Here is a 24,625-nt window from a genome sequence, read left to right as displayed (position 1 = left end):
GTAATTAATGCCATTGAATTGTACACTTAAAATGGTTAAAATGGCAAATTTTTGTTAGATGTATATTACCACAATTTAAAAAAATTAGTTGAATAAAACAAAGTACAGAGAAAAATAGGAGACCTAGGTTCATGTTCGAGCCATTCGAAATAGCTGTGTGATTTTTGGGGGCATTTTACTTATGACTCTGGTATCTTGTTTTTTTTTTTAATTTTGTAAAAGAGACTATATCAAACAATCTATTCCAGTTTTCAAAATTCTGAGTTCAAATTATGTCTGATACTGCAAAAACGGAAGCATATATTTTGGAAGTAAAGGATAGTACATAATAAATATATAAATATAATAAATATTTATTACCTATCATTTTCTCCACAAAGTTTCTTGTATTCTGCAGCTATAGTCTCATGGTTTTTGTTTTCAAGCAGCATTTTTTCTTGTTCTACTTTGATCATTTTTTCTAAATCTTCCAACTGTCCTTTCTGTTTTAGTAACTGATTGTAGCTGGAAAAAGAAAGTTAGGTATTGGGTTTATATTTCTTTAGGAAAAAAGAAAATATTTTACAAATAAAGGAAAAAAGTAATTTATTAGTAAGTATCACATCGAACACGTTAATTTATATAACTTCCCACATAAATTACTTCTTATAATTCTTTACGTCTTTTCAAAACATAAAATTTATTACCTACCTGAAGAAAACTGGTTTTAAATTTACAACACAAGAAAATATGATAGCTTACCGATCTTCAAGGTCTTTATGTTCTACTTCAAGATTTTTGTGGGCAGACTTCAGAGTTCCATGTTTAGCAATGAGAGATTCATACTCTGAAGCCTGCCGTTCATGAAGAAGTTCTAGCTTTTCATGATCTTTGACTAGAGAATCATAGAGAGATTTCAAGTCTTCTCGCTCTTTTATTACAGATTCATTTTCATTTTCTAAGCAAGATTGCTGGATTAGGAGTTGTGCATTCTGGTTCATAAGTGAGGTGCTTTGGGAATTAAGGGTGGAATTTTCAACCTGTAAGAAAGCGTATTGTCATCAGACACAGGATAAATAGCTCATGGTTGTTCTATTTCTTTAAAAAACAAAAGAATATAATGTAAACTTTGGGAAGCTCTAAATGAATCATAGCAGTTATATTCATAGTGTACTGAGAAAATCTGAATCTTTGCTTCTCAAAGAATAATGCTACCATTTAATTTTTCATTTTTGGTAGGGGCTTTGCAATATATACTTACATACATATATGCCTGCATATATACATATATGTGTTTGGCTTTAAATTTATTTTAAATGAAGGTGAATACCAGTAATTTGCATTCCATTTGTGAAAAAGTACAGAATTTGAAATGCTAGTTTATCATTTGCTAGAATTCGGGAGTTGACAGAAACTGAAAAATGCCTTGTGAAAATTCAACTGGATATTTTCAACTGGCAATATCTCAAGTCTAAATTAAATTACTATTTGCTTTAATGCATGGGAAAAGGTTAAAAAAAGAACTTTCAGATTCAGAGAGGGAACTTTTTTCTTCCGCTATTTAACAGACTTAAGAGAGGTACACTTTTTCCCACCTGATTGTTCTGTGTGAAAAGACATTGGCAGTGTGAAAGATGGATCCTGTGAATTAAGGTTAAGTCTAAAGACAAAATCCCCATGTTGTTTTCCAAAAACTAACCTGATAAGAAAGCTGTAAAAATAAAATAAGGAGTCATAGGCTACAACCATGCTCTAAAGTAAAAGGTTTTATCTGATTAATAATAATCAACTTGTTGAAAAAAGGGGAAGACCACAATTAACTTTATTTTATTTCTACTTGCTGAATGAATGAATTAATATAAACAGGTTCTGACACGTAAAAAATGCTGATATTCGAAAGTCTGGCAAGGTACTAAATAAAAATAATATATCCTCAGTTAATTGTTAAATTCACTCACTAAGAAATAATATTCCCATTGTCTAGCCTTCCCTATTTTACTAGCATGATTCAAGAGTTTGTTGCGTATCCCCAAAATATTACAATACAACCTGAAGCTTTGCATTCTGGGTCTGAAGAGTGGTATTCTGCTCCTGTAATGACACTGTCTGCCTCTGAAGTGCAAGAATCTGAGCCTGCAAATTATTGTTCTGAGTCTCAAGTTGCTTTAGTTGAGTTTTCAATGCTTGTTTCTCTGCTTGCAGAGTAGCATTCTAACAAAGGAAACATATATATTAAATATAAAAGGAACAACATAAAATAGTTCCATAACAGATACAAAAATTCTATTTATTATTAATACTATTTTACTAATATAAAACAAAAAAACCCAAAATCTTAAAAAACAAAACATTCTCCACAATTGCAAATTGTAAACATATATTTAATCTAAGTGAAAGAAAGAAATAATACTAAAATCTTAATAAACTATTGTGCCTGTTACCTGTTTAATTTATAATGTCTGAAAAATAAAATATTCCATTTTAGAGATATTATTTACTAACCTAAAAACTAGAATGGGTTGTCAGTTGTAGGTATTTTATACTCCACTGAAGTGCCCTGAATGAGTGTGGGCAGCGTCCAGCCAGGGGAGTGGGTAGGATTGGGGAGGGCTGGGAGTGTGCCCTTTTTCTTATTTGTCCAAAGACAAATCTATATATAAATGAATGGTGGCCCCAGGGTTAAGCAACACTAAGAATTTTACTAAAGCAAATACTTGGAAGAGAAGTAGGTTTACAGGAACACTCACAAACATCTGTTTAAGACGTTCACTCCATAACAGAGATAATAGATATTAAATATTTTCTTTGGTTATTTTTTTCATGGTATAAAACACTCATTAAAATTCTATTTTGTGAACTAGAATTAGCAAACCCCCCCAAAACATACCATTTTCCATTTTTCCAGTCTATATGATTATATTTTAATTTTATAGTTAATCAGGTAAATTACTATAAAATCATAGATCATTACATTTAATGTGTAATACCTTAAAATGCTTGTCATGGATATTATAATTTTCACCATTATTTCTAAATAACATCTCATAAAAAATAAATTAGCATCAAAACTATAGATAAAGAACACCCTATTAAACAGAAATAATGTTTTAACATACAAGAAGGCCAGAAATGGTCTATAACTGTAATATGCATTAAAAGCTACAAATGAATCATAACAGATCACTTTTATCACATCTATATTAGGAGACAAAGATAACATTCACTTTACAGGACTTCATGTTATATATATTAAATGTCACTGTGTATAAAGGTAGGTCATGATTTGATTTACATATTATATCACAAAATCAAAGCTGAGGAAGCAAAATGCTTTAAGATGGATTTTGATATCATCCTTTTTCGTTCATTTGTTCAAATAAAAAACACAAAATGAAGTAAAAGGGAAAGAGTAAAGATGTTAAAGCATTTCTGTTAGTAATTGTTGGGTTTAGCTTAAACGTTAAAGTAACAACAAAACTCAAAAACGTCAACATTCTGATTTGGGTTTATTATTCCTAGTATAGGAAACCATGTGTTTTACTTTAACAATGTCTATGGCAGAGTTGGTTTTATCTGTAATAGATACATTTTTACTACTTGTCATTGAGATTCTGTATTGTATCTATTTATCGTTCATCACATAGTGATATATAAGGGATCACAATACATGGAATTTCAAGTGTAGAACAATGGTTAACACAGAACTAACTTCTTTCATGACACTAAAAGCCTTAAACTTGAGGGATTTTTGTTGAAATATATCAGAATTTATATATTTTAAATACTATTGTAGCACAGTTCATTAGAAACCAAATTGCACAAGCTCTAAAGATTAGTCTGGGTATCTCTAGGAATGAGAAAAATTCCTATAGCCTATAGAGAAGAGAAATGATAGCTGAGAGTAGAAAGGATATTTCAGTGTAGGAAAAGGTTTACAATAGAAAAGTAAGAGGTTGGCAAGTATAGCATTGGCATATGCACAAAAATTATCAGTCTACCACATGGCAAGTATCTTTATAACCCCACTCTCTAAAAATGGCTAAAATATAACAAGGTTAAATTTTTTCAAATGGGAATTTATAATGGAAGTCAACGGGAAAACAAATTCACCTAACAGAATCTTTCATGCCAGCCAAATTTTCTGAAATGCAATTATTAATGCAAGTGACAGATGTATATATCAATCAATAATTAAAAAGAGGCATTTATAAACACCCAATAAACCTATGAAAAGATAAACAATAATTTACTTATAATTTTAAAAATTAAATGAAAATATTTTCTTCTGTCACTTAAAAATTAAAAGGCTCATAATACTCAATGCTTAACCAGAAAAATAGGTATTCTATTAGAGGGACTGAAAATTGACATGATTTTTAAAAAGGTAATATAACAATATCAATTAAAATTAAACATAGACATGCATACACATATACACCAAAATACATATACCCTTTAGCCCAGCAGCTCCACTATCAGGAATTAACCACTCCATGAACATGTTTATACATGGATTTTCTTTGCAGTAAAACCTGAAGTCAAGCTAAATGTTCAATAATGTGGGGTTTATTTAATAAATTATGGTAAAATGCACATGGAAAAAAATGCAGTTATTACACAAAATGAGATGGATCTGTACTGCTAAAATGGAGAGCTCTCTAGGATAATACAATTGAAAAGTGTGAATAATATTAAGGTCTGAAACCAAAGGTACAAATTTGAAAACAAAATATGCTTCCATACACAGATAAAAAGCAAAACATTTTTTTCTGGGAATATATACAAGAAACTGTTAACAGTGATTATTTTTAGGTGACGAAAAAGGGAATCAAAGGTATGGGAGAACAACTTTTGGTTTTATAGCTTAAAGTTTTTAATCAAGTGTCTGTATTACTTTTATGTTAAATTAAAAACCACTAGCCAACCTAACTATTTACTTGATGGCATGATAAATTCCTGAAGCTCATTCATCTTTGAAAGATAAATGTTTGTTGAATTTATTTGCTTTTTGTTTATTGTCAAAATATTCATTAAACTCATTCAGCAAATATTTATTAATCAAGAGCCTACTACCTAAGAGCCTAAGTCCACTACCAGGAACTATTCTTACATACTAGAGGCACAGTGATGAAAAAGGAAGATAAGTTATCTGCTTTCATGGAAGTTTTTTTTCAGTAAAGAGTATAGTTACTTTACTGAGGAAAAGGGTAATATTTAGAGTGGTTCAAGAGAAGGAGGGAAGCCAGGGAGGAGGATATTCTAATAGTACAGATGAGAGATGATGGTACATTATAGTAGAGTGGGAGCAGTAGAGACAGAGAGAAGAGGATGGGTTTGGGTTATATTTTCCAGATAGCTGAGAGGGCTCACTGATGGACTTATATGAGAATGATGGAGAAAAGTATATTAAATTATTAGCTCTTTATATTACAAAATAAACCAGCTGAAAGACCTTATCCTACAAAAATTTTAAAAAAAATACTTACATTCCTTTCTACTTCAATTAATCTGTCTTTAACTTTCAGAAGTTCTCTAGTCGTCTCTTGACTTTCCCGCTCCCATTTGTTATCCTCACCAGATATTGGAGGAGAGCTCTGTACCATCCTTTCTTCATCTTGTCTCTGTTTGAGAGCTTCATAATTTTTTTTCACCTAAAATATTATTCAAAATATTTTAATATGGGGAGTAAAAAATTACCAAAGTTCTATTTCTCAAAAGCAATTTACCTCTGTACTGGTCTGGTGAATAAGAGAGAAACTTAACTTAAAAATGTGATAAATAACATGTTATGATTATCATTATTATCAAGACTACAATTTATTTTTTAATGCAAATACTTTCCTCCTAGAACTATTAAATACACTCTGTTCATGTGCTATGGCCCTACGATATATTCCATAACTTCAGATCTTACTGTTTGTGAAAAGAATAGATTAACTGGGCATAGACAAGTTGTTAAATGCTAACAATTCTTTTTAAAGCAATCTACGATGAATTCAGAAATTTCACAGAGATTCATATGTAAAGAACAAGTAAAGATTTGACATAGGTAATAATTCCTTTTAGATACCTAAACTAATGTTGAAGAAGTTTCTGTACCTTTAAGAAGGCTATGTTGCTTAGAATGAGCTATGTTAATAAATTATTGACCTCTTTATTCAGATCTTAAATCATATGTAATTACCATAATGTATCTTACAGAGTGAGCAATCCAAGGATATATTTTATCTTGGGTTTTCTAGTGTGATTACAAACAAATCCTACTTTAAGAAAGGCAACTCAAAACTAACAACCTGTTCATCACACATTACTAAAACTACCAGAGTTAACTTATTAGTAACTCTATTCAATTTAAATGTATTAATATTACACATATCCTATTCCACTAGTTTGTCCTAGGAAATGTTTCTTATAAATTTCTAAATTAGTCCTAAACTTTATATTAAAGCAAGAATAAAAATGTTTAAAATAGTTCATCAAATGCAAATCTTAAGAACGCTTATGACTCAGCTTATGACTTGCTACTACTGAGTTAGAAAGTAATGAGGTGAGACTAAAGAAAAAAGACACCACGATAGAATAGAATTTAGCATTTAAAGTTTGTCAAGCAATCGAACAGGTATCCTGGCATCCTGATTTTCCAGGTGTTTTTACTTTTAACACCCTGATACGAACAGGTGAATGACATCACTTCTTGTCTCCTATTTTATATTAGTTTCCCACAAAACCTATTTTTCTAGGCTTAGAGAGGTGACAGACAAATGCCATTATTAAGAAGGGAAGCTGAGAATAAAACTCAAGGCTTCTCATTCTTAATCCAATGTTCTTTCACAAAGAGTTTAAAATGGTTCATTTGCATTATGTATCATTAATCGAAACTTTTACGTACACACAAACTGAATTAAGATAAAACAATCATTGTAAGTAAAGACTGAAAAATATTGTCAGGTTGTTAGTCTGAATTCAAATCTTCAATGGTTCCCAAAAATACTGTAATATTTAAAAATTGAGGTATAATTTATATAGTTAAATTTATGCACAGATTTTAAGTGCAATTTGGTTTCTGAAAACTACACATATCCATGTAACCCATGTATCAAAATGATAGGACAGTTCCAATACTCTAGAAAGATCCCTGCTCACCAGGCAACCATTGTTTTCATTCTTTCACCAAAAGTTGTTATGCCTCTTCTAAAATTTCACAGGAATGAAAATCACACAGTACATAATCTTTTATCTGTTTTTTTCCTGTACATTATTTCTAAGCTTTATTCATGTTGTTGAGTGTATCATTAATGTGTTCTTTTTTATTGCTTAGTAGCATTCTATTTTATGCATATACTAAAATTTGTTTAGTCAATTACTAGTTGATGAACACTGGGTTGTTTTCAGTTTTTCATTATTATGAATACAGCTGTTAAAATTCATTTACTTATGTTTTCATTTCCCCTGGGTAAATATATAGAAGTACAATTGTCAGGTAATAGGGTAAGTATATGTTTTATTTTATGAGAAACTGCCACACTGCTTTCTAAATTAGTTGTAACATCTTATACTCCCACCAGCAGAGTATGGTAGTTCCAGGTGCTCCAAATTTTCAACAATATCATCTGGTCAATATTTCCACACAAAATCTAGAGTCATCTTGTCAATTTATTATATATATATCTATAAACCTTGTTGGGATATAGATTGGTATTAGGCTGAATCAATAGATCAATTTGAGGAGCACTGCCATTTTAACACTATTGAGTCTTCCAATTCATAACATGGTATCTCTCTCCATTTACTGGGTATTCTTTAGTTATTTCCAGTACAGAATTCTTGCACTTATTTCTTTAAATTTATTCCTAAGCAATTCATGTTAATTATGGATACTGTAAATGGTATTTTTCTTTTAAATTTCATTTCCCATTGTTTACTGCTAGTATATACAAATAGATTTCTACACATTGACCTTTTTATGAGGATTTTCCATGAATATAACATTATATGTGAATAAAGACATTTTTATGTTGCTTTCCACCTTTTTTTTTTTTCTTTTTCTTGTCTTACTGCACTGATTTGGACCACTAGTATAAAGTTTCACAGGAGGAAAGTGATTAATCTTTCACTGTTAAGAGTGATGTTTGCTGTAAGTTGTTCAAAGAAGCCCTTTATTTGGTTGATAAGGTTCCTAAATATACTTAGTTTGCTAAGTTTTTATCCTGAATGTGAATGAATTTCTGTATCAACTGAGATATTCGTATTGTTTTTTTCTTTCTTCTATTATCTTTTTTAAAGTGTTTAATTACAATGATTGATTTTCAAATTTTAAACCCATGTTGCTTTCTTGGAAAAAAATTCCACTTAGCATTGAAGTACTACCCCTTTTATATATTGCTGGATTTAATTTGTTGATTTTTAAAAAATGATTTTTAAGCCCATGTTTATTGGAGTATTGGAATGTAGTTTTCTTTTCTTATAATGTCATTGTTTGGTTTTGGTATGGTGTCCCATAAAATGAATTTGGGAACTGCAACTTGCTCTTCTATTTTCTAAAATAGTTGTTGTTAGATTGGTATTATTCCTTCCTTAAACATATGACAGAATTCACCAGTGAAATCATCTGGGCCTGGAATTTTCTTTTTAAGAAGGTTTTAAATTACTATTGAATTTCTTTCAAAGATGAGACTACTCCTCTTTGTTGTGCTATTTTAGTGGTTACTCTAGGCCTTATACTCTACATATTTAACTTTCATGATAAATTTCAGTTTAACAGGTATTTATGGCAGAAGTCTAGTCAAGTAACAGTGGGATGGCTGAAAGGAGAACAACGAAATTTTCATTTCTTATCGTTCAGACCCAAACCCACGTATTTTTGGCTGAGTAGCTTAATGAAGTTGACTCTATCTGCAACCCACTGATACTGTTTAATGGGGTAAAAAATTAGGGACATAAAGCAGACTTGAAAGGACAAAGAAAAATTAAACAATCTGGCACCAAGTTTCACTTTATATTTTGGATAAACCTTTGCATTGTATTAACTAAGCAAAGTATCTTTTGTAACAACATATACTTTCTTATACCACACAATTGTGAACTTTTCTCAATTTGGTTATCCTAACATCCCTATCTTTGCTATCAAAATTCTGCCTGAGTTCTAAATAGGAAAAGGGTGCCAGAATGAAGTATCAGTATCACACTGAAACCTTTTCCCAATGAAATAAGCCTGACTTTTCCCCACCCTGCACCCACAAATGGATATAAATATATGAAATAAGATTGAATAAATTATAGTATATCCCCATGAAAAAGATGTTTAATGCTCTGAATTTTATAAAAGAGAAAGAAATACACTAAACATTAATGAAATATTTGCATCTCTATTTTTTACCTAACACTTTTCTGTCCAAATATTTATAATCTAAATAGATAATTCAAATTCTTTCCAAGAAAATCACTTACTGTTTTAAGTTCTTGGCGCAATTGCTGGTTATAATTTGTGGATTCTTCTAATCGAGCTTCTAAAGCAGCAATTTTTTCCTCTTTTATTTCAAGGGACTTCTTTAGAGTGGATTCTAATTTTGATTCCAAAAGTTTGTACCTACTATCCAATTATAAAAGTAATATAGTTCATTATTGGAGGTCAGAAAATTATTTTAAAGATAATTACCACTGATGCCATATATAGGTCTTACAAAATAGTCTTTTTTTTTTTCCTTTAATAGGCAAATTAAATTATCCTACTCTTACTATCCCCTTTTAATACTATTCCTGGTTATAAAGCATCAAAAGTCATCAATGAAACAACAGTTCCAGGTTACAGAAGCAACAATTAATGCTGAAAATAGACATCTGGAAGACCTATGTCCCAAACTATCCCTTTCAGTTTCATGAGAACAGAATCTATAGAAAAGGAAATGGATGAATTCAATACATCATCACATATCTGCCTATGGTATTACTGTGTCAAGTATTTATAAAAGGTCACATGAACAGTTAAGACTCAAAACTAATGGAAGGCAGTTTGTCTTCAGGGTACAGAGTAGTTGCAGAACATTTTAAAAAGGTTTTAAAAAACAGGATATTGATGATAACAGTGGGAAGAGGCAGATTTGACTTGTCAACATTCTAGTTTTCTTTTGAGTGATGAAGCTCATGAGTAACTAAAGTATTTTTAATTAACTTTTGTTTTGTTGTTACAAAAGGGACAGTATGTGGATAAGTTTGAGAGTGTATCATAACCAGGTATTATGATTAATCCAATTCTTATATCTGAGGACCCTGAAGACAAAACCATATAAAAACCTAAGTATATAAATGAGAAATATTACCACATTCTGCCTTCTACTATAATCAATTTATATGTATATATTTTCTGCTCAAGTAGATTTTACAATCATTGAGAATAGAAAACAAGCCTCACTCATTTTGGTATCAGTTCAAGTCAACAAACATTTTAAAAACATTTACTGATTCAGATTTTGGATATGTTGAATTTGTAATGCCTGAGTTGCTTCTGGACTTTCCAGTTAGTGATGTCTAGTAACTGGAGAGCAATATGGATCTCAGGGAAAGATGATGAATGAAAATACTCAACATATAGAATGAGTGATTAAGAGGCCTGAGGAGACAACCCTAGGAACAACCATACTGAAAGAGAAAACAAAGGAAAAAGAACTGTTAAAAGGGAAAGAAAAGAGCAAATTGCATAGCACTTGTTGCATTTTAATTTACCTATTGTACATTACATTTCACAACTGGACTAATTATTCTTTGATACCAAGAATACTTCCTTAATAATTGTTAACATTTTCAAAGGAGGTCAGAGGGAATGACATCAGTTGGAAAGATGAAAGGTTAAACTAATAAAAAAATCAGGGTCATCATCTGAGATTGGAGGTAAAGATAGACAAAGATATATATAAGTTCCAAGATGGAGGGGATGTGACATTAAAGGAATTTATGTTTGCAAGCTTTTGTTGCAAGCTTTCATTTTCTTTGTGAGATAAAGACTAACTTACTGTCTGAGAAAGAAGGTGGTTTAGTGGTTTAAGGACCTTTTTCTGATCCCCTACATTTAATCAGAGCAATCAACTGCTCTCAATTCTATTTCCTAAAAGTTTTAGTTCAGTATATACCCTTATCTCCATGTCTAATACTTTCATTACATAAACAAATATTTGTAGAATAAATGAATCACATCTTGCCTAGACTATTACTACAGCTTCCTAATTGATCTCTGCTTAGAAGTTCACCATTTTTGTAATCTATCTTTCGTATCATTAAGAATTACACAAACACACTTTTGTGCTTTTACACGAGTGCTTCTGTTTGCATGGAATGCCCTTCCCCCCTATTTCCACATAGCAAACTTCTGTGGCTCTTCAAATTTCAGCGGAAGCATTACCACTTCTGTGAGGCATGATGAGCAACAGATAATAAAAGCTCAAATAATGTTGGCTAATTGCATGAATTAAGGTTTGGGAAGCGGTGCCAAACAGTATTAAGGGGCCAACAGAAGCTGGGCTAAAAAATTTATAACAGGGTCAATTAGGGCAGCTACATGGTTTAATTTCCCATTTTGTTTGTGTGTTTGCTGATGGTAGTTGTTTTTCATAAGAACATATAGCATAGTGTCTTACACATAACAGGCAATAAATGTGTTTGAATAAAGAAGTAATATATGTTAAGTATACATATTAAATGACAGTCAACTAAATTAGCACTTCACTGTTTAACTCAAAAAATACTTCTTCATGAATTATCTATGTAATTAATTCAGTTTTGGTTGCTTAACTTGAACTGATTGTTAGAGTAAATGTCTCAAATTACTTCTTTTTGTAATTGTAGACCTAACCTTTAAAAGTATTATCTACTTTTAATATTCTAAAAATTATATAATAAACCCCATATTCATCAACATTAACTTTCCCTATTTACATTTAAATATTTACTAACAGTAATAATGGGTAGATAATCACTGCTGACTACCAGCCCTGAATAAATATGGAAGGTTACAAAAAGTTTTTCTTAACCATCTGAGTATTCTGTCTAGAAGACAAAGATTTTATATCATATCAGAATAATATGCTTGTTTATATTTATGTTGACCTTCTCATCCTTTATTTCAAAAGACAAATCTTCTCACTCTTAAAAGAAAACTATTAGAAAAGATCTGTTCTTTCACCTTGTAAAAGTAGATGGTAAAATAGTTTAACATGCTACAGAAGAAATGTTTAGGAAGAGTTACAATAATTAAAAGAGATTTTTACATTAAGAGATTTTCTATCCTTCTGTTAAACTAAATTTGTGTAAGGGAAATGTTATCCATATGTTTAAACATTGTAAAAAATTCCTAAAGACTTGGCAATGTTCTGTCAATGTTATTTCTTGATACTGATCTGTATGATGTTAGACAACAGTATGTGTTAGTCATGAATTTAGTTATTCTTAGAAAAAGTTACAGATCATACAAACAACCAAATTTACTTGTCAGTTACACTGCTTTGCTCTAAAGCTTCTCTAAAAGTACATGTAGTCAGCTTTAAGTCAAAACTTCATCTCCAACAAAAAGATCTTAAAAGACAAGCAAGACAAATATTACCTGTTAATTAACATAACCCCAATGAAAGTGTAGAAGTGAAATAAGACAAAACTTCTGCTATAGTTCGTAGTTGATGACCCCAATATAAAACAACTGTCAAATGTTTTTATTTCTAAAAGTGGCTTCATTGGCCAAGGGACAAGAAGAGCAAGGTATGTGATAGTCAGCCTGTACCAGTTTGGATATATCACGTCCCCCACAAAAGCCATGTTTTAATCTAATCTTGTGCGATATTTGGATTGGGTTGTTTCCATGGAGATGTGACTCATCCATCTCTAGGTGAAACATTTTGATGAGATATTTCCATGAAGGTCTGGCCCCGCCCATTCAGAGTGGTTCTTAATTAGATCACTGGAGTCCTTTAAGAGGAGCAGGAGCCTACAGGAATGCTTAGAGATGCTTAGAGATGCTTGGAGATGCTAAGCTAAGAGATGAAGCCCAGAGTTTGCCCAGGAGAATCTAGGAGAGGACCCCCAGATGCTTAGAGAGAAACGCCCTGATAGAGAGAAGCAAATATGCACAAGGGCTGAGAGAGAGGAGATGGAACACAACCCGGGAGCAAAGATCAGCAGATACCAGCCATGTGCCTTCCCAGCTAACAGAGGTGTTGCAGACACCACTGGCTATTCTTCAGTGAAAGTTTTCTCTTGTTTACATCTTAGTTTGGACACTTTCATTGCCTTGGAACTTTAAATTTGTACCCAAATAAATCCCCTTTATAAAAGCCAATCCATTTCTGGTATTTTGTGTTATGGCAGCATTAGCAAACTGGAACACAGCCAGACTAGAGTAACTGAAGCCAAAACCCTGCCTCCAGGACTTCAGCTCAAAAAGCAAAACTAATTGCCCTCGCCTACACTCTAGAACTAGGAAAAGGGAAAAGGTTAAATCTCTACACCGATTCCAAGTATGCCTTCCTAGTCCTGCATGCTCAGGCAGCAGTGTGGAAAGAGTGAGGCTTTCTCACAAACAGTGGAACCCCAATTATACACCAAGAGATAATTAATCTCTTTACTACTGTGCTCTTGCTCACAGAAGTAGCTGTAGTTCATTGCCCTGGCCATCAAAGAAAGAATACTAATGTCTCTCAAGAGAATATCCAGGCTGACACCGCAGCTAAGGCCACAGCCTGAAAATTAAGCTCCTTCTAAGTCCATTCCTGCACCCCTTAACTTGCCACATGCATCCTCCTCTTATTTCCCAGTTGAGCAGGAACGAGCTGCCCAGCTAGGATTCACTCTTGGACCTGAAGGGTAGGTCGTTCCCTTCCCTCTTCCCCAGTCTCTCTTGGCTAACGCCTCTCCTAGGCCTGCTCACTTCTATCCTCCCTTTGCTATTATCAGCCTGTGCATTTTTCAGCTTCTCAATAAGTTTATTTCTTCTAGACTAGAAGCCTTTCATACCAAGCTAATGCTGATGTGAGAATTTTCAGCCATCCCAACCACCCCTCTGGACTCCTCCCTTTTAACCTAAACAAAGTAGCCAGAAAGTTCTATGCCTCATCAGGTAGGACCTACACCTTGAGAAGCAGGAAGCAGCTACAGAAGATAGACCCTTCTCCCTCAGCATCCCTTAAGATTAAGGGCTTAGAACTCTCTGAGGGCGAAGCTGAAGCAGTCTAGAACAGGGCCCTGAGAGGGGAGAAAATACCACGAAGAAGCCATTGAACAAGGACAGTTAATCAAGGTCGAGGTTGGGAGGCCTGTCCTGCACAGGCACCCTGCTTGGGGGCTACCTACCTATGCAAAACACCCAGCAACAGCTGACCCACCCAAATGCACTGTCTACCACCAGGCACCGCCATGGAAAGAAGGGAGGGTAGGAGGAAGGGCCTCAAACAAGGAGGGGGTGGCAAGTGAGTAAAGCCAAGCAATAAATGCAGATTGCCTCAACATTGTGGGGCCTCTCACCTCTCATCTCCCTTTTCTTGCAAGAATGCCCACATGCCCTCTCACACGCATTCTTAGTAAACTTTCTACCTGCTTACTCAAAATAACTAAATAAATAAAATAAAAATAATGGGTAGATTATAAAATAAAAATTATATAATTATAAAAATTCCAATCCTTAAAATCTAGTCTACATAAAACAACACTACCATTACTCAGCTTCCATTCTAGCTAAAACCATGTGGCAGTCAGGAGTTTAAATATTTGATTTCTTGAAATCAGATTAATTCTGTTTGATAGACTGTAATTACTATAGGAAAATGGGATTTTTCTTTAAACTTGTATTGAACATTTTCAAAATTAAAGGGTATATAGGTTAATTTTCCACCCTTTTTTGTCAGGAAGTTCACATTTTGGCACAAAAAAGAACTAAGGCATTTAGGCACAAGATTCAAATAAAACACAACTTTTGCTTAAATTAACTATACATTTCACAAGGGCATGTTTGTTTGTTGTTAAAGTCTTTTGCTTTCACAGGTAGTCTCTGATCTTCTGCTACCTCAGTGGCATCCTATTCTCCCATTTCATAGCTATATTTATATCATAATATTTTACTTTTCTTTTTCTTATATTGATATTAGACTGTCTTTATTTGATTCCTTACTTTTTTCTTACAGAACTTTCTCTAAGGGAAGAAAGGGACAAAAACATGAATGAAATACATAAATCTTTTGTGTCCCTGGTATAGAAAAGAATCAAAGTTTGAGAAAAAAAAAATCTTTAACTGTTTGCCAGATTTCATACTCACCTGTCATCAGTGCTCTGCTCATCATGTAAGAGTCGCTCTTTATTTAACCCCATCTTTTCAAGTTCATGAGTTAATTTTTCAAGATCATTGTTCATTTGTTGAGTCTTTAATTTTTCACTAACCAAATCCTTATTTTAAAAAAGAATGAAAAGTTGCAAGAATATAAAACACCAAGAAATTCAGCCAACATTCTCAAAACTATCATCCAGGAATAAATACAACTCAAACCAGGAAAAACAGAAATATTATGAACCTTGGCTTCATCATTATAAAGCAGTTAAGCCACAAAGTTATAAACTGGTTCAAAGAGAACTTTTTCATTCTTTTCTTTTCTTTCTAACCCTAATGTTGAAAACTAAAAGGAGAAACACTTTGCCTGTGAACACACAACTTAAGTTTGAAAACAGTGGGGTGAGAAACCCACATATGTATTTACTCTTTAATAATGAGCTAGATCAGTGCATAATATCACCTATTAATATATGTTGAATACAACATTCCTCCCCCTACCACAAGCTCTCCTATCTCAGTGGAAGAACTAGTGGACATTCTTAGAAGTTCAAGCTAGAGGAACTTGTTGTTCATGTCTGTAAGACTGTAGAACAGAAAGAAAAAATTTTGAAATGTGCCTCTTTGAGAAATACAGTGACTAATGTGACTTTCTGCAAGATACTAAATACTTTTTATTAACTTAAAGAGTTATCACCTATACTGTAGCATAGGAATGGCAAAGAAAGAATCAAGCATACCATCTTCTGATCTACATCAACTGTGTTTCACAGTAATATTGCTAATCTATCCTAGAAATTTCAGAATTATTTTCAATACATAGATCCAGGCAGACACTACCAATTTTTCAGTGTTGACCTTTAAGTAGAGCACAATTTGTCACCTCTGGAACAGAGGTCAAACTCATAAAGCTTTGGATCCTAAAAGATCTAGATGTGAATTCGCCAATCCAACTCTTCCATTTATATGCTGTGTGAACCTTAGCAAATTACGTGACATATATGAACCTCAGTTTTTTGATGAAAAAGGGGGATAATACCTACAAAGGGTTGGTTGTGAAAATCATATCAACATAGTAAACACAAATCATATGAGGTCTTTAGCCCGATACTTGGCACAGAGCATTCAGTAAAAGTAACTATCATGATTCCTATCAAGCATTTGGTAAGAATCTTATTCAAATATTTTAATATTATTTTGAAATAAATAATGTAATGTCAGTTACTACATGGGAACCTTATTACTACAATTTTTTAAAATACAATTTATATGTACTTCTTAGTTTAACAAAAGTAGGAACTTAAAAACTGTTTCTAGTTCTAATTCCACTTTTTTACTTTAAACCATAAAAAGATAACACAAATTACTGATGGGTTCCAATAAAACTTAAAGACATCGTGATTTAAAAACACAAACACGTTTGCCTTAAATTTATCTAAATATATTTACCTCACGTAATGTAACCAAAGTTTTTATATCAATAGTTGCTCTTTTCACAAGCTCCTTATTTTCTTTCTCTAATTCTTTCAGACGAATGCAAGATTCTTTATATATACCGATTTCTTTGAGTAAAGTTTTGTTCTCTTTTTCCAAATTTCCAATTTTCACATTATTTTCTTCCAGTGTAGTATCTTTTATTTCAGCTTGTTGTCGGAGTCTCTTATTTTCCTTCTCCAGTTGTTTCTTATCCTTTTCCAATTGAGAAGTCTCTTGCTCTAATGACTTATTTTCTTTTTCTAGCTGTTCTAGTCTTTTACTAGATATTTTCAACTCTTCTAGGTTTTTTTGCAGTGTTTGATTTTCCATCTCTAAGTCTTGTAGTTCACTCTCTAACTGTTGAATTTTTTTATTGCTGTTTTCTAGAGCTTTCTGTAGCCTTTGATTTTCTGTGTCTAAACCCTGGTAGCTAACTTCTAAGCGTTCTGTTTTTTTGAAAGATGCTTTCATGAGTTCCAAACCCTTCTTAAGTTGCTCTTTTTCACTTTCCAGTTCTTTATTTTCTAATTGTAGCTGAGCCATTTTCATGCTTGCACACTTCAAAGATTCCACATTCCTTCGCAGTTCTAAATTTTCCTCATCAAGTTGGGAATTCTCTTTTTCTAGGGATTCTAACTGAAAAGTAAGGTTTTTAAAACTATCCAGTGTTTTTTTTAATTTTCTATTTTCTCTTTCTAGCTCTGAATTTTCTTGTTCTAAGGCCTCAATTTTTTCACAAGTAATTTTTAAATTAGTTATCTTTTTCTGTAACAATTCATTTTCTTTTTCAAGATGATGCAACTCATTCTCAAGTTCTTCTGCTCGTTCTCCTTTTTCTTTATAGTGTTCCAATTCTTTTCTGATTTGTCTCTTTTCAAATTCAATCTTGCTTAGTTTGCTACTTGTTTCTTTGATAGATTCATGGAGAATTTTATTTTCTTTTTCAATATCTTTCACCCTTGCTTCTGCACTGATCTGGGAGCGCTGCCTTAGGGAAGACACAGTTTGAGTCAGGTGTTCATTTTCCTGTTCCAATATTTTGATCTAATTCAAAAAAAGAAGAAAAGTAAAAGCTGTTAACTGAGTAAAACTTAAATATTTAAAATTACACAGTTTTCCCCTTCCAAAAACTAACAGGAAAAGCAGAACATAAAATAGCGTTATGGCATCTACCTTACTTTTAATTCTGACAAATATTTACTGAGAGACTACTCTGTACGTATTTTGCCAGGTCAATAAAGTTCATGTCATCAGGGAGTTCCCAATCTAAAGGAATAGTTGAGAGAGATGTATTTAAAGTTAATCAAAATGATCATTAGACAATTTATAGTTACATGCTTCAAATTCAAATATGAAACACATGTACATATATAACTCCTTGATGATATAAACTTTTACTTTCATTAGATAATTTCTGCAATGCTTATACACAGTGAGTTCTCAGTAAATATCTGCTGTATTATGTGTTTATATGTGGCTATGAAGGTGTATATATTCATTAACCAAATGAATTCTAATTAGGAAACATTAAAATAATAAACTCACTTGGTACATTTAAGAATGAATCCAAGTTACAGCATGGCCTAATAAAATGGTTCTCCAAATTTAGGGTGTAAGAAAGCATGTAAAAGTTCAGATTTATGTCATGCTTAGCTCTAGAATTTTTCTTCTGTAGGTCTAAAGAAGCCTACATTTGTACAAGCACCTATAAAGGTGATTCCGATATAGATGGTCTCAAGTTCGACAATATAAAATAATCATTTAACTTCTAAAGAATAGAAATTTTTAAAATGACAAGCCACCCTATCTAGGCAATTCTTAGTTCCCTCAAACATAATATTAAATGACCCATAAAAACTTGAAAAACAAATATGATAGTATCCAAGATGAATGCTGCCTCCACACTTCTCCCTCTTTCATTGGTCAGAGTACAGCTGAATTAGTCTCCAACGCTACGAGAAACTTTTCAATCTACACCCCTATTCTATAGAACTTGAAAGCACTAATAGTATTGAAAATCCTTCACTAGGTGATTATTAAAAGCATACTGGCAATTTAAAGATGTTTAAGCTTTCTTTTCAACTCTTCTAAAATACATGGGAAAGAAAATGAGGCAAACTGCTACTTCAAAATCTAAAAAAATTCTAAAATATTATAAATGTTATACGACAATTCTGTTTATATATACTATTAAGATAACTTTTTAAGATAAATTTTTAAATACATTGTTTAGCTAATAGGAAATTTATGAACCTGTCTCTCTGAATTTTCTCTAAGTGTTTCAACTGTTTTCTCAAGCTGAGCTTTCTCCTTCATTAGATCCTTGCTTAAATTTTGACAATTCTGAAGACTTTGCTTTTCTTGAATAATCTCATTTTCAAGAATTTCAACCTGGAGAAAATTAAATCACAAAACAATATATCATTAAATATTTTACAACAGTAGAAATACATAAAAAATATATAATCATTGAATAAAGGATTTTCATAACAAAATGGTAAAATTTTAAATTGTAGTACAGTAATTCAAATAACATTCTGTGCTAATTTTACTAGCTGAATATGCAGACATGAGCATCTTTCTTACTCTTTGCATCTTTTAGGACAAGTGTCTATTACTAAACACAAAGCACAAATCCAGCTGAATATACGATAATTATGTCTTACATGAGGATCATACAATTCTTACATAAAGACTCCTTTGGCTTGATGTGAATTTGTGAAGTAAAAATTTAATTATAGCCAAGGATTTTCCATGAAAAACCAGGAAGGAAAGAAGAAAAGCACGGATGAAAAGATTAGAAATGGTGTATACATTTAAATTTAAAACAAAGTGGGGGGGGGACTTGGTTTAAATTAAAAAGGAAAGAAGGAGAAAAAGGGAGAGTAATAGTAGAGAAAAATTTATGACACTTTAAAAAATAAAATAAATATAAAATATATAATAAAGTATGTCATAAGTAAGTATGGAATAGCAAAATCAAATTCAAAATATGCCAAACTATTGACTGCCATTATTATATAATACATTCAAAACAGATAATAAAAAATTAAGAAGATTTAGCTATATAAAATATTCTATTTGAAGTTTAAATATTACTTAAATCCTTACATCTAATAATGAAGAACTCTCAGAATTTTAATAGTTTTACATAAAGCAAGTTGGATTTCTCCATTTTAACATCAATGGAAGATAAATGCACTTGGAAAATATCTTCCAGTAATATCTCAAAATCAAGTCACACATTTTATTCAGTAACTCAGTTTTACATGTTCAGATAGCTTTCAGCTATTAATACCTAGTTAATGTGGTTCTCCCATTATTAACAGATAAGTTATTTAATTAAACTCACTCATTTTATGTCACTAGGATTCAAGTAAAGCATATAGTTTAAAAAAATTTTTTTCCATGCACTAAGTTGACCAAAAATTGTGAGAACCACTAAGAATTTCCTAACTAGACTTTAAAGCTAATTCCAAAATAACATAACTTACAGACCCAATTATAATGAAAATAAAAATAAAACTGCTCTATGTTATAAATGACTACTCATTCTTCAATATTATATTGATTGACAAATGCTTATTAAGATTCACTGGTTAATGAGTATACTAAGGACAATGTAAAAATGTTTTAGAACAATAAAATTCTTGCAAAAATATCAAGGAGACCATTCACATAATCTAAGGCAGTGGCTCTCAAAGCATGGTCTTTGGATAGGAGCATCAGCATTCCTAAGAACTACTTAGATATGACAAATTTCATTCCCTACCCCACACCTTCCAAATCAGAAACAGAGTGGGGCTCAGTGATTTGTTTGTTTTTGTTTGTTTGTTTTTTACATTAAATTCAGTTTTATTGAGATATATACACATACCATACAATCATCCATGGTGTCCCATCAACTGTTCACAGTATCATCTATAGTTAAGCATTCATCACCCCAATCTATTTTTGAACATTTTCCTTACACCAGAAAGAATCAGAATAAGAACCAAAAACAAAAGTAAAAAAGAACACCCAAATCATCCCCTCCATCCCACCCATTTTTCTATTCATCCATCCATACACTGGATAAAGGGAGTGCGATCCACAAGGCTTTCACAGTCACACTGTCAGCCGTTGTAAGCTACATTGTTATACAATCGTCTTCAAGAGTCAAGGAAACTGGGTTGGAGTTTGATAGTTTCAGGTATTTAATTCTAGCTATTCCAATACATTAAAACCTAAAGAGGGTTATCCATACAGTGCATAAAAATGTCCACCAGAGCGACCTCTTGACTCCATTTGAAATTGCTCAGCCACCGAAGGTTCATTTGCTTCATCTCGCATCCCCTTTTGGTCAAGAAGACATTCTCAATTCCACCATGCTGGGTTCAGACTCAATGTGATCTGTGTTTTAACAAGACTTTCAAGTGATTCTGACGCATACTAAAGTTTAAAAACCACTGGTCTAAAGGTTAGGGAGATTTTGCTAGCCAAGTCTAGAAATCCAGAATCTTTCAAAGGAAAAACCAGACAGGGTTGACTATATATAAAAATAAAAGGATTAACTCATAAGGACATATGCACACAAGTATTTAATACAGTATTGCTCAGTGTCCAACTACTGGAAAGAAAAGTAAAAGCACATTTTGGGGGAAGATGGGGTGGGAGGTGATCACGATAAAAATACCATATATGACATAATTCTATTTATGTAAAAAATGTGTATGTATGTGCACATACAAATATGCAAAAATAAATTTAGTCTGTTCCAACAACTGGAATATTTCTGTTCAACCAAGGCAAAGTTAAAATTCTGCTTTCATAGTGCCTAAATTGTGGATTCCAAATGCTATTTTCCACTAAAAGGAACCATGGCTTTCACTAAAATGGTTGTTTCCAAGTCTGGGACAAGAAATATTCAAAATGAACCTAGAATATCTTTCATGGCAGAAAGCAGGGACACTCTCAAGGATTGCCAAGGTCATGTGATAAGGATTTAGGAACCAGCTTATAGAGGCTCCCACTGGCCAAAGGTGGTACATCAAGAAAAATAAATGCAATGGATTGAAACACCTTAAATATTTCTAAATCCATGAGTTCATAATGACATTAAACAAACAACAAACTCATTCACTGGTTATCTCAGGAGGACACAAGAGAATCAATTTATTATTTGGAGACTGGTAAATAAAGAGAAAGAATCAAGCATTTATCCTGCTTTTTCCTTAAGAACTGTTCCTCAGGCTAACCAATAGTTTTTTAAAAGACACTTCCCCTTTGAAGAAATACTCTACCAAATTCAGATGGAATGATGTAATTATAATATCAGCATTTTGCAACATCTGATTAATGAATCCAAGTAATAAGCTTCCATGACAAAATCACAAAAACAGAGACAACCAGATATGTACGTGCTGATTGGAGTTCACATAATCCTTATGAATATTCTTAGTAAAAAGTCAACTTGACCTGAGGCCTCACAGGATGTACCAATTTTCTAAGACACATCCTCAGGGAAACCAGATACTGAATAGCTCTTCCTTCTGGGACAAGAGCCCATTTTTGTCTGGGAAAACCTGATTGGGGTAACCAAGGAAACCATGCCTAGACAACAGAAAACTACAATCTACACTAAGAAAAATGAAGTTATGGCCCAGTCAAAGGAACAAATTTACACTTCAATGGAGATACATGAATTTAGACAACTAATAATAACTCAATTCAAAAAGTTTTGGAAAGATATGGCAAAAGAGATGAACTATCAAATGAAAACACTGGGCGTACAGAAGGTAGAAATTGAAAGTTTGAAAAACCAACTGGCAGAATCTATGGAAATAAAAGGCACAACACAAGAGATGAAAGACACAATGGAAATACACAGCAGCAGATCTCAAGAAGCAAAAGAAAACACTCAGGATCTGGAGAACAAGGCACCTGAAAGCCCACACACAAAAGGACAGAGAAAAGAATGAAAAATATGAGCAACATCTCCAGGAAATTAAGGACAAAACAAAAAGCAGGAATGTACATATCACTGGTGTCCCAGAAGGAGAAGAGAAGTAAGGGCAGAAGCAATAGCAGAGGAAATAATCAATGAAAATTTCCCATCTCTTATGAAAGACATAAAATTATGGATCCAAGAAACACAGTATACCCCAAACAGAATAGATCTGAACAGGCCCACACCAAGACACTTAATAATCAGATTATCAAACATCAAAGATAAAGAGAGAATCCTGAAAGCAGCAAGAGAAAAGCGATCCATCACATACAAAGGAAGCATGATAAGATTATGTGAGGATTTCTCAATAGAAACCATGGAGGCAAGAGGAAGTGGGGTGATATATTTAAGATGCTGAAAAAGAAAAACCACCAACCAAGAATCCTATACCTGGGAAGATTGTCCTTCAAATATGAGGGAGAGCTTAAAATATTCTCAGACAAACAGACAACAGAGTTTTTGAACAAGATACTTGCTCTACAGGAAACACTAAAGGAAACACTGCAGACAGAAAGGAAAAGACAGAGTGAGAGATTTGGAAAACAATTTGGGGAGATAGTAGCACAGTGATGTAAGTACACTGAACAAAGATGACTGTGAGTACGGTTGAAAGAGGAAGGGTGGAACCATGTGGGACACAAGAACAAAAGACAAAGGATAAAGACTGGGACTGTGTAACTCAGGGAAACCTAGGGTGCTCAACAATTATAATAAAAGGTACAAATATGTTTAAAAAAAAAAAAGAAAAAAATCAACTTGAACTTGATTAAGCCACTAGACATAAGAGAAAATACAGCAGACAAAAGAACATGTTAAGTGACACAAACCTAGATTGTTAAGGAACTGTATTAGATATACAACTTGGTTTCTTCAACAGAAAACGTGCCAGGAAAAAAAAAATGAACCCATACACTAAAAGAGACTTAAAAGACACATCAATAAATTGCATGTATTGATTATATTTGGATTGCAATTCAAGCAAATTGTTTTTAAAAACCATAATAAAATTACAGACATTGAAACTTATTGACCAAATATATTTGATGTCAATCAGAAAATAATTATTTTTTAGGTGTTATAATGTCACTATTCTTTGTAAAGAGAATATCTCTCCTCTCCCCTTTTTAGAGTCTTTACTAAAATATTTATGGATAAAATGAAACCATGTCTAGGATTTGCTTCTAGTGGCACACGTAGTGGTGGTGGAGAGAGTTAGACAAGGGTAGAAATGAAATAAGATTTGCCGTAAGTTAATAAATGTTGAAGGTGAGCAATAGGTACACCGGGGTTCATTCTCTCCACACTTATGTGTGAAAATTTCAACAAGTTAAAAAATGGAGGATCATTACAACTGAAAAAAAAAATGTTCTACCACAGTATTATTTATACTTTTACATAAACTTAACATTATATTACACATTACATTTTTATTTACCTTTTTACTTAGTCTTTGATTTTCTTTTTCAATTTTTAGGCTTTTGGAAGCGTTGCCATCTACAGAATCCATAGTACTCCGAAGCTCTTCTACAGTTTTTGCCAAACTTTGATTTTCCATCTCCAACTTCAATAACCTACTTGATGTCAACTCATTCACTTCATGGCCCAAGGACTTTTGTGGTGCTATAATATAAAAAAATATGCCATTGGCAATACTCTGTTTACTCTTTACTACTCAAAACATTTCATGTAAAGGCACCTATGTCACATGGTCCTTAACTTTAAAATATTTTGAATGAAGGTGATCAAAATATGACACAATGAAAAAAAAAGCAGGTAAAAGAGAGGTAAATCTTGAATATTTAATGGAACAATAAAGAATCCACTGGAAAAAATTTAAGCTAAATTTAAGCAGAAGATTTAATTTCAGGAGAAAGTAACTACTTGAC

General features: G+C 32.4%; 1 protein-coding gene across 11 annotated transcripts in view; it reads right to left on the bottom strand.

Moving 5' to 3' along the window:
- Nucleotides 1-24,625, bottom strand: part of CCDC88A (coiled-coil domain containing 88A) — a 152,963-nt gene that overhangs the window by 39,658 nt on the left and 88,680 nt on the right. For all 11 annotated transcript variants that reach the window (XM_037806582.1, XM_037806580.1, XM_037806581.1 and 8 more), the window contains 9 exons: nt 24,175-24,359; nt 19,004-19,141; nt 16,724-17,794; nt 15,266-15,393; nt 9,427-9,568; nt 5,466-5,630; nt 2,029-2,190; nt 742-1,019; nt 361-504 (listed from right to left, as the gene is read on the bottom strand). In XM_037806582.1, coding sequence (XP_037662510.1) covers nt 361-504; nt 742-1,019; nt 2,029-2,190; nt 5,466-5,630; nt 9,427-9,568; nt 15,266-15,393; nt 16,724-17,794; nt 19,004-19,141; nt 24,175-24,359 — 2,413 coding nt within the window. The remainder of the gene's footprint in view (nt 1-360; nt 505-741; nt 1,020-2,028; nt 2,191-5,465; nt 5,631-9,426; nt 9,569-15,265; nt 15,394-16,723; nt 17,795-19,003; nt 19,142-24,174; nt 24,360-24,625) is intronic.

This window comes from Choloepus didactylus, chromosome 17, assembly GCF_015220235.1.
Source record: "Choloepus didactylus isolate mChoDid1 chromosome 17, mChoDid1.pri, whole genome shotgun sequence".
In the NCBI taxonomy this organism is placed as follows: domain Eukaryota; kingdom Metazoa; phylum Chordata; class Mammalia; order Pilosa; family Megalonychidae; genus Choloepus; species Choloepus didactylus.
Note: the sequence above shows the minus strand (reverse complement) of the source record. Positions and strands in the feature narration are given on the sequence as shown.